Source organism: Carcharodon carcharias, chromosome 17, assembly GCF_017639515.1.
Source record: "Carcharodon carcharias isolate sCarCar2 chromosome 17, sCarCar2.pri, whole genome shotgun sequence".
Classification (NCBI taxonomy): domain Eukaryota; kingdom Metazoa; phylum Chordata; class Chondrichthyes; order Lamniformes; family Lamnidae; genus Carcharodon; species Carcharodon carcharias.
In genome coordinates, this window is record NC_054483.1 from 3265807 (window position 1) to 3277085 (window position 11279).

The following is an 11279-nucleotide window of genomic DNA, read 5'->3' on the forward strand; positions in this document are numbered from 1 at the left end:
ACCTGTTCCCATTCTCAGCTCTGTCCTTATTTTGAACAGTTCTACTACTCAAACCTGTTCCCATTCTCAGCTCTGTCCTTATTTTGAACAGTTCTACTACTCAAACCTGTTCCCATTCTCAGCTCTGTCCTTATTTTGAACAGTTCTACTACTCAAACCTGTTCCCATTCTCAGCTCTGTCCTTATTTTGAACAGTTCTACTACTCAAACCTGTTCCCATTCTCAGCTCTGTACTTATTTTGAACAGTTCTACTACTCAAACCTGTTCCCATTCTCAGCTCTGTATTTATTTTGAACAGTTCTACTACTCAAACCTGTTCCCATTCTCAGCTCTGTATTTATTTTGAACAGTTCTACTACTCAAACCTGTTCCCATTCTCAGCTCTGTCTTATTTTGAACAGTTCTACTACTCAAACCTGTTCCCATTCTCAGCTCTGTCTTATTTTGAACAGTTCTACTACTCAAACCTGTTCCCATTCTCAGCTCTGTCCTTATTTTGAACAGTTCTACTACTCAAACCTGTTCCCATTCTCAGCTCTGTCCTTATTTTGAACAGTTCTACTACTCAAACCTGTTCCCATTCTCAGCTCTGTACTTATTTTGAACAGTTCTACTACTCAAACCTGTTCCCATTCTCAGCTCTGTCCTTATTTTGAACAGTTCTACTACTCAAACCTGTTCCCATTCTCAGCTCTGTACTTATTTTGAACAGTTCTACTACTCAAACCTGTTCCCATTCTCAGCTCTGTCCTTATTTTGAACAGTTCTACTACTCAAACCTGTTCCCATTCTCAGCTCTGTCCTTATTTTGAACAGTTCTACTACTCAAACCTGTTCCCATTCTCAGCTCTGTCCTTATTTTGAACAGTTCTACTACTCAAACCTGTTCCCATTCTCAGCTCTGTCCTTATTTTGAACAGTTCTACTACTCAAACCTGTTCCCATTCTCAGCTCTGTCCTTATTTTGAACAGTTCTACTACTCAAACCTGTTCCCATTCTCAGCTCTGTCTTATTTTGAACAGTTCTACTACTCAAACCTGTTCCCATTCTCAGCTCTGTATTTATTTTGAACAGTTCTACTACTCAAACCTGTTCCCATTCTCAGCTCTGTATTTATTTTGAACAGTTCTACTACTCAAACCTGTTCCCATTCTCAGCTCTGTCCTTATTTTGAACAGTTCTACTACTCAAACCTGTTCCCATTCTCAGCTCTGTCCTTATTTTGAACAGTTCTACTACTCAAACCTGTTCCCATTCTCAGCTCTGTCCTTATTTTGAACAGTTCTACTACTCAAACCTGTTCCCATTCTCAGCTCTGTATTTATTTTGAACAGTTCTACTACTCAAACCTGTTCCCATTCTCAGCTCTGTATTTATTTTGAACAGTTCTACTACTCAAACCTGTTCCCATTCTCAGCTCTGTATTTATTTTGAACAGTTCTACTACTCAAACCTATTCCCATTCTCAGCTCTGTATTTACTTTGAACAGTTCTACTACTCAAACCTGTTCCCATTCTCAGCTCTGTATTTATTTTGAACAGTTCTACTACTCAAACCTGTTCCCATTCTCAGCTCTGTCCTTATTTTGAACAGTTCTACTACTCAAACCTGTTCCCATTCTCAGCTCTGTCCTTATTTTGAACAGTTCTACTACTCAAACATGTTCCCATTCTCAGCTCTGTCCTTATTTTGAACAGTTCTACTACTCAAACATGTTCCCATTCTCAGCTCTGTCCTTATTTTGAACAGTTCTACTACTCAAACATGTTCCCATTCTCAGCTCTGTATTTATTTTGAACAGTTCTACTACTCAAACCTGTACACATTCTCAGCTCTGTATTTATTTTGAACAGTTCTACTACTCAAACCTATTCCCCATTCTCAGCTCTGTATTTACTTTGAACAGTTTCTACTACTCAAACCTGTTCCCATTCTCAGCTCTGTATTTATTTTGAACAGTTGTACTACTCAAACCTGTTCCCATTCTCAGCTCTGTCCTTATTTTGAACAGTTCTATTGCTGCTCAAACCTGTTCCCATTCTCAGCTCTGTCCTTATTTTGAACAGTTCTACTACTCAAACCTGTTCCCATTCTCAGCACTGTCCTTATTTTGAACAGTTCTACTACTCAAACCTGTTCCCATTCTCAGCTCTGTGCTTATTTTGAACAGTTCTATTGCTGCACAAACCTGTTCCCATTCTCAGCTCTGTCCTTATTTTGAACAGTTCTACTACTCAAACCTGTTCCCATTCTCAGCTCTGTATTTATTTTGAACAGTTCTACTACTCAAACCTGTACCCATTCTCAGCTTCTACTGCTCATACCTGTTACATTCTCAGCTCTGTATTTATTTTGAACAGTTCTACTACTCAAACTGTACCCATTCTCTGCTCTGTATTTATTGTGAACAGTTATACTACTCAAACCTGTTCCCATTTCAGCTCTGTCCTTATCTTTGAACAGTTATACTACTCTAACCTGTTCCCATTATCATGCTCTGTCCTTAATTTTGAACAGTTACTACTCCAACCTGTTCACCATTCTCAGCTGTCCGTATTTTGAACTGTTCTACTACTCAAAACTGTTCCCATTCTCTGCTTGTCCATATTTGAACAGTTTACTGCTCAACCTGTTACCATCTCAGCTGTCCTTATTTTGAACAGTTTCTACTACTCAAACCTGTTCCCCATTCTCAGCTCTAGTATTTAATTTTGAACATTTCTACTACTCAACCTGTTACCCATTCTCAGCTCTGTCCTTTTTTGAACAGTTCTACTACTCAAACCTGTTCCCATTCTCAGCTCTGTCCTTATTTTGAACAGTTCTACTACTCAAACCTGTTCCCATTCTCAGCTCTGTCTTATTTTGACCAGTTCTACTACTCAACTGTTCCCATTCTCAGCTCTGTCCTTATTTTGAACAGTTCTACTACTCAAACCTGTTCCCATTCTCAGCTCTGTCCTTATTTTGAACAGTTCTACTACTCAAACCTGTTCCCATTCTCAGCTCTGTATTTATTTGAACAGTTCTACTACTCAAACCTGTTCCCATTCTCAGCTCTGTATTTATTTTGAACAGGTCTACTATTCTCAAACCTGTCCCATTCTCAGCTTCTGTATTATTTTGAACAGTTCTACTACGTCAAACCTGTTCCCATTCTCACTCTGTCCTTATTTTGAACAGTTCTACTACTCAAGACCTGTTCCCATTCTCAGCTCTGTCCTTATTTTGAACAGTTCTACTACTCAAAAACCTGTTCCCATTCTCAGCTCTGTCCTTAATTTTGACATGTCTACTACTCAAACCTGTTTCCCATTCTCAGCTCTGTCCTTATTTTGAACAGTTTTCTACTACTCAAACCTGTTTCCCATTCTCAGCTCTGTATCTTATTTTGAACAGTTCTACTACTCAAACCTGTTCCAGTCGCAGATCTGTACTTACTTTTGAACAGTTCACTACTCAATCCTGTTCCCATTCTCAGCTCTGTCCTTATTTTGAACAGTTCTACTACTCAAACCTGTTCCCATTCTCAGCTCTGTCCTTATTTTGAACAGTTCTATTGCTGCTCAAACCTGTTCCCATTCTCAGCTCTGTCCTTATTTTGAACAGTTCTACTAGTCAAACCTGTTCCCATTCTCAGCTCTGTCCTTATTTTGAACAATTCTACTACTCAAACCTGTTCCCATTCTCAGCTCTGTATTTATTTTGAACAGTTCTACTACTCAAACCTGTTCCCATTCTCAGCTCTGTATTTATTTTGAACAGTTCTACTACTCAAACCTGTTCCCATTCTCAGCTCTGTATTTATTTTGAACAGTTCTACTACTCAAACCTGTTCCCATTCTCAGCTCTGTATTTATTTTGAACAGTTCTACTACTCAAACCTGTTCCCATTCTCAGCTCTGTATTTATTTTGAACAGTTCTACTACTCAAACCTGTTCCCATTCTCAGCTCTGTCTTATTTTGAACAGTTCTACTAGCTCAAACCTGTTCCCATTCTCAGCTCTGTCCTTATTTTGAACAGTTCTACTACTCAAACCTGTTCCCATTCTCAGCTCTGTCCTTATTTTGAACAGTTTCTACTACTCAAACCTGTTCCCATTCTCAGCTCTGTCTTATTTGAACAGTTCTACTACTCAAAACCTGTTCCATTCTCAGCTCTGTCCTTATTTTGAACAGTTCTACTACTCAAACCTGTTCCCATTCTCAGCTCTGTCTTATTTTGAACAGTTCTACTACTCAAACCTGTTCCCATTCTCAGCTCTGTATTTATTTTGAACAGTTCTACTACTCAAACCGGTTCCCATTCTCAGCTCTGTATTTATTTTGAACAGTCTACTACTCAAACCTGTTTCCCATTCTCAGCTCTGTCCCTTATTTTGAACAGTTCTACTACTCAAACCTGTTCCCATTCTCAGCTCTGTCCTTATTTTGAACAGTTCTACTACTCAAACCTGTTCCCATTCTCCAGCTCTGTATTTATTTTGAACAGTTCTACTACTCAAACCTGTTCCCATTCTCAGCTCTGTATTTATTTTGAACAGTTCTACTACTCAAACCTGTTCCCATTCTCAGCTCTGTATTTATTTTGAACAGTTCTACTACTCAAACCTGTTCCCATTCTCAGCTCTGTATTTATTTTGAACAGTTCTACTACTCAAACCTGTTCCCATTCTCAGCTCTGTCCTTATTTTGAACAGTTCTACTACTCAAACCTGTACCCATTCTCAGCTCTGTCTTTATTTTGAACAGTTCTACTGCTCAAACCTGTTCCCATTCTCAGCTCTGTATTTATTTTGAACAGTTCTACTACTCAAACCTGTACCCATTCTCAGCTCTGTATTTATTTTGAACAGTTCTACTACTCAAACCTGTTCCCATTCTCAGCTCTGTCCTTATTTTGAACAGTTCTACTACTCAAACCTGTTCCCATTCTCAGCTCTGTCCTTATTTTGAACAGTTCTACTACTCAAACCTGTTCCCATTCTCAGCTGTCCTTATTTTGAACAGTTCTACTACTCAAAACTGTTCCCATTCTCAGCTCTGTCCTTATTTTGAACAGTTCTACTGCTCAAACCTGTTCCCATTCTCAGCTGTCCTTATTTTGAACAGTTCTACTACTCAAACCTGTTCCCATTCTCAGCTCTGTATTTATTTTGAACAGTTCTACTACTCAAACCTGTTCCCATTCTCAGCTCTGTCCTTATTTTGAACAGTTCTACTACTCAAACCTGTTCCCATTCTCAGCTCTGTCCTTATTTTGAACAGTTCTACTACTCAAACCTGTTCCCATTCTCAGCTCTGTATTTATTTTGAACAATTCCACTACTCAAACCTGTTCCCATTCTCAGCTCTGTCCTTATTTTGAACAGTTCTACTACTCAAACCTGTTCCCATTCTCAGCTCTGTCCTTATTTTGAACAGTTCTACTACTCAAACCTGTTCCCATTCTCAGCTCTGTCCTTATTTTGAACAGTTCTACTACTCAAACCTGTTCCCATTCTCAGCTGTCCTTATTTTGAACAGTTCTACTACTCAAAACTGTTCCCATTCTCAGCTCTGTCCTTATTTTGAACAGTTCTACTGCTCAAACCTGTTCCCATTCTCTGCTCTGTATTTATTTTGAACAGTTCTACTACTCAAACCTGTACTAATTCTCAGCTCTGTATTTATTTTGAACAGTTCTACTACTCAAACCTGTTCCCATTCTCAGCTCTGTCCTTATTTTGAACAGTTCTACTACTCAAACCTGTTCCCATTCTCAGCTCTGTCCTTATTTTGAACAGTTCTACTACTCAAACCTGTTCCCATTCTCAGCTGTCCTTATTTTGAACAGTTCTACTACTTAAACCTGTTCCCATTCTCAGCTCTGTCCTTATTTTGAACAGTTCTATTGCTGCTCAAACCTGTTTCCATTCTCAGCTGTCCTTATTTTGAACAGTTCTACTACTCAAACCTGTTCCCATTCTCAGCTCTGTATTTATTTTGAACAGTTCTACTACTCAAACCTGTTCCCATTCTCAGCTCTGTCCTTATTTTGAACAGTTCTACTACTCAAACCTGTTCCCATTCTCAGCTCTGTCCTTATTTTGAACAGTTCTATTGCTGCTCAAACCTGTTTCCATTCTCAGCTGTCCTTATTTTGAACAGTTCTACTACTCAAACCTGTTCCCATTCTCAGCTCTGTATTTATTTTGAACAGTTCTACTACTCAAACCTGTTCCCATTCTCAGCTCTGTCTTTATTTTGAACAGTTCTACTACTCAAACCTGTTCCCATTCTCAGCTCTGTATTTATTTTGAACAGTTCTACTACTCAAACCTGTACCCATTCTCAGCTCTGTATTTATTTTGAACAGTTCTACTACTCAAACCTGTTCCCATTCTCAGCTCTGTCCTTATTTTGAACAGTTCTACTACTCAAACCTGTTCCCATTCTCAGCTCTGTCCTTATTTTGAACAGTTCTACTACTCAAACCTGTTCCCATTCTCAGCTGTCCTTATTTTGAACAGTTCTACTACTCAAAACTGTTCCCATTCTCAGCTCTGTCCTTATTTTGAACAGTTCTACTGCTCAAACCTGTTCCCATTCTCAGCTCTGTATTTATTTTGAACAGTTCTACTACTCAAACCTGTACCAATTCTCAGCTCTGTGTTTATTTTGAACAGTTCTACTACTCAAACCTGTTCCCATTCTCAGCTCTGTCCTTATTTTGAACAGTTCTACTACTCAAACCTGTTCCCATTCTCAGCTCTGTCCTTATTTTGAACAGTTCTACTACTCAAACCTGTTCCCATTCTCAGCTGTCCTTATTTTGAACAGTTCTACTACTCAAACCTGTTCCCATTCTCAGCTCTGTATTTATTTTGAACAGTTCTACTACTCAAACCTGTTCCCATTCTCAGCTCTGTCCTTATTTTGAACAGTTCTATTGCTGCTCAAACCTGTTTCCATTCTCAGCTCTGTCCTTATTTTGAACCTGGAGGTTTTGTGACAGGCCACAAAAGTAGGGAAGAATTGAGGGCGAAAGGAGATGAAATTCTCAATTAGAAAGCATTGATTAGGTGATGTCAAGCTTCAGGAACTAGGGAACGATTTAGTTTCACAGGAAGATTAGCAGACAATGATGTCCTCTCGACGCCTGTTCTGTATTTTCAAAAGAGCTCTCATATTTGTATTTTGGCTGTTCTTTCTTTCAGGCTGTCGAATACTGTGAGGAATATGGCTGGATCTAAAGCCACCCTGCAAATTATAAAAAAAAATCTCTGGCGTAAATTCAATCAAAAAAAATTGCTTCTGTGTCCTTGCTTAGAAACGTAATTCAGCATCAACACAAATAGTTCTGTCCAGCTGCATGTTGTGTGTGAGTGTTTTTCGGTTTCCTATCCTTACAACTTGTGATTAATTGTTAATACAGCACAATCCCGTACAATGCGAAACATGCATCTATGACTGAATACTGGTTATCTCTTTCCCCCCCCCCATACTTAGCCGCTCTTCTGGATGGTGTTGACTCCAGATTAGGATTGCTGACCTTTCGTATTGAATGTGAATTTTATATTTTAATCAGATCTATCCCATGAATCAATAGTTTAAATTTAATAAGTTGTGATTAGAAAAAAACTTCAGGAAAAGATTGGGAATAGAACATTAGTTACAGCTCAAAGGGTTAATTGGATGGATGGGCAGTGGGTACAATGTAAGATGGAAGCTTCCTAGTATATTCCAGGATTTGTTTCAACCCGGGAAAGGATTTCCCATTGTGTGTGTGTGTGTGTGTGTGTGTTGTATCAGAGACAGTGCTGTCCTCAAATAGCAATAAGTTCAAACAGTTCAAACTGCTGGTTATTGCATGTGTTGAGAGTCTGTGGGTGGAAATATTCAGTTAAAACATGATTACCTATATAACAATCAGTGCAGTTTAAAAACAATTTATTGCGGGTGAATGACTCTCAGATATATCTGAGATGTGGTGAGGTACTGTTTAAGATCAAGGCTTTCCTTCCTACATAATGCTGCTATCAATGCATTCTGTCAGCTTTTATCCAGGCACAGCCAAGCCAGCTACACCAATAGGACCAACACAAGTTTGCTGATTCAAGAGGAAAAAGGCAAGAAAAAGGAAAGAGAGAGAGTGATTTTGACAGAATTTTAACTGTTGCTGTAGATCTGACTTAACCCGCGAACATTTATGGCTAATCATCCTTTCCTTGCACTCTAGCTGAAATGTGGTGCAATAATGAATAGTGACAGTTAGTCATGTAGACTAAAGTGCTTCAAAACTATGATTTGCTTGCTTAATAAACTTTTACTAACATACTTATTTGCGAAGTGATGTGGTTCATTTCCATGTGGTTCAATTTTTCTACTTAATACCTCACTCAATTAGCCATTTATCATGGGAGAGGCTCAACGTTGAGTGGCAGAAGGTTGTTTACTTCAGCTGTAGCGAGCCATCAAAACTCAGTCCGGTTCTTACCCAATATACACACCTCATCCAACCCAGGGCAGCTGAGGCAAACTGCAGTGCCGCAACAGACAGGGTCACTCAGCATAGACAGGGAGTCACCATTTCCCTTGTTTAATCTTGGGTTAGAGATAAACTAAATGAATGGTCTCAATTGGTGCAGTCAAGGGGCAGATTCTGAGTAAACAGGAATGTCCTGTTAACACCTCTTCATTAACAGCCATCAATAACAGCAGCTATCATCAAAGCAGGAAGATTATAAGCAATTCTAAACACATCATGGTTCCTCCCACCAACCAATCAAATTAAATCATCAGTTTCTCGGAGTTAAAGTGATGACAGTTACAGGACTCTAGAGTTAGTTTTGCCCACAGACCCTAGCTAACCATACGACAGTAATTAGGGGAGACGGTAGCATAGCGGTAACATCACTAGACTGGTAATCTAGAGGCTGTGGGGGAGCATGGGTTCAAATCCCACCATGGAAATTGTTAAAAATTAATAAAAATCTGGTATTGATAGCTAATCTCATTAACAAGCTTGTCATTAAAAACCCATCTGGCTCACCAATGTCCTTCTTCAGAGAAGGAAATGTGCATCCTTACCTGGTCTGGTCCACAATGTGGTTGACTCCCAACTTCCCTCTGAAATGGCCCTAGTAATTAGGGATAGGCAACAAATGCTGGCCTTGCCAAAGACACCTACACCCCATAAATGAATGTGAATAAAATCACATCATCCTTCCCTCAAACACATCTAGAGAAATTAAGTTCAGCCTTAGTTTCTACTCCTGTGCATTATTCTGTGGGTTTTCCACTGGAAGAGGATTCCTGGAATGGAAGTAATTGGTAGATGAGAGGCAGGATCTTCGTTCTGGAGTCTAAGTCGGAGTGATTCCTGCCGGGCAACGGAATGGATAATCTACCACTGTTCAGCTCCTTAATTATACGTCCAGGAGAAACATGGCACATCTTGTGGCAGGGACAGCAGGAAGATCTGTGTGCCATATTTAAACAGCACCCAGACAGCCACTTACTCAATGCAGGCCTAGAGATCCACATTACTCCTTCAGAGTCATTACAGGCGCAGCTCATACTACAGAAGCTGGCAGATGTGAGCGACTGCATCATGGGACATGCAAAGGCACCTCCGGTACTGCCTTTCACTTATTTCTAGGGCACCACCAGCGATACGGCCGTGGTCAGTCCAATGAGCACCGCTACCACGGACCCTGTTCACCAGCTCCGTGAGCTTCTGGAGGCGCTGGTGCCATTTTGCTGCTTAGGTTCTTACTCCACCTGGCCCTGTGCCAAGCTGCGATGAGCCCTCCTTCTCTTCTGGATGAGAGCCACGAACAAGGCAGACTGGCCTGCAGAGCATTTATCAACAGCTCAGTGGATATGTGAACGAACTGAAGTGATAAATTTAGTGGGCATGTCCTTTACATTTCCCTCCATCTCAAAGCCAACAACCCATTGATCATAATTATTAGGGTGTCCCTTTATTTGGCCACTTGTACTGACCTTGAACTCCCCCCACCCGAAAAGGCTCTCCTCCCACTTCAAGAGGTCTCACTTACTGATTAAGTGCATGGTCAAGGTCATATTTGAAAAATGGTACGCGTCCCATTCCAGTATCGCTCCATCACCTTCTACCCTGTGACTTACCAACTTCTCCCATCACTGCTGACCCACCCATATCACCATTCCTCTCCCCTCTGTCACCCCTGAACTCTCCCCCGGTTAGCCTGAACCCTATTATGATCCACCTCCACATGCCTTTCCTCCCCTGAGCCGACACCTGTCACCGTCCCTATGTCCACCCTGACCCTGCCCCCAACCAGTTATCCAAGCCACCTCTCCACCTGTCTAGTCCCCCAGTGACCAACACCCCCAGCCCCCCACAATGAGACCTTCGCCTATAAAACTCACCCTCGACCTGCAACCCTACTGCATCCCACTCCCCCTTCTGACTGTGACTACCCCCCACTGTCACCAGCACCCTGAGTTCGCCCCCCCCCAGAACCCCACCATCGACCCTGCCCTATAAGACACTCCCCCTCTCTCTCTGTCTCTCCCCCCCACCCCCCTGCCTCCAGCCCAGCCCCTTCCCTGGGCACTCGCTCGCTCCCCCACCCAACTTCCCCACTTAGTCTGTCTCCCATGTCCAGCCTTGGCGCAGCATTGGCTACCAGCACTCAATATGAGTGAAGTTAGCACAGTCCCCAAGGATCTCAAAGCCATGGAAAAAATGAAGCTTCTCCAGGTGCACGCCACATATGTACAGTCGTATAACTGCAAGTTCTAAATCCTCACTGGCAGGGAACTTAATTTGTTTGGCAAACTTAGTGATAGCGAGGTGTCCTTTCGATGAGCACGCACGAGATGCTAATGCAAGCAAATTCCCAACATTTTTCATGGGGAAGCTCGCCTTGTCTTTAACAAGCCTGGAAAGTCAGGAGAACAAAAAGTTTATCCCGCTGTCGGGAAACATTTATTTGCCAAATTAAGTTCCCGCACCCACCACAATTCCTCCTGCTGGAATGACAGGAGATTGCACCCGAGGGCAGAATCAGGCTCAGCACTCCATGAGCATGTAGTTTGCAGATGACCACTTGAGTGAGGCATCAGGGAGATGTTGGTATCTTTGCAAGCGCAAGAGTCAGAGCCTTCAGGAGCAGAGAAAGCCAGGATTTTAAAACAATAGGGTGTATCGTTCGTATTCATGTTCATTTCCCCTGGAGGGGCAAGTTATTTTCATCACTAACTCTCTATGAACATGGCACACATCCTATTCTCAGGCTGAAGA

The 11279-nt window shown here is 41.3% G+C and overlaps 1 protein-coding gene across 2 annotated transcripts in view; it reads left to right on the top strand.

The window, feature by feature from the left end:
* The window catches only part of LOC121289532 (prosaposin-like), an 84374-nt gene extending 76051 nt beyond the window's left edge, over nt 1-8323 (top strand). The window contains exon 11 of one of the 2 annotated variants that reach the window (XM_041209029.1): nt 7204-8323. In XM_041209029.1, coding sequence (XP_041064963.1) covers nt 7204-7239 — 36 coding nt within the window. In that variant the 3' untranslated portion in view covers nt 7240-8323. The remainder of the gene's footprint in view (nt 1-7203) is intronic. The other variant, XM_041209028.1, reaches the window with a different exon arrangement.
* Nucleotides 8324-11279: the final 2956 nt, after the last annotated feature.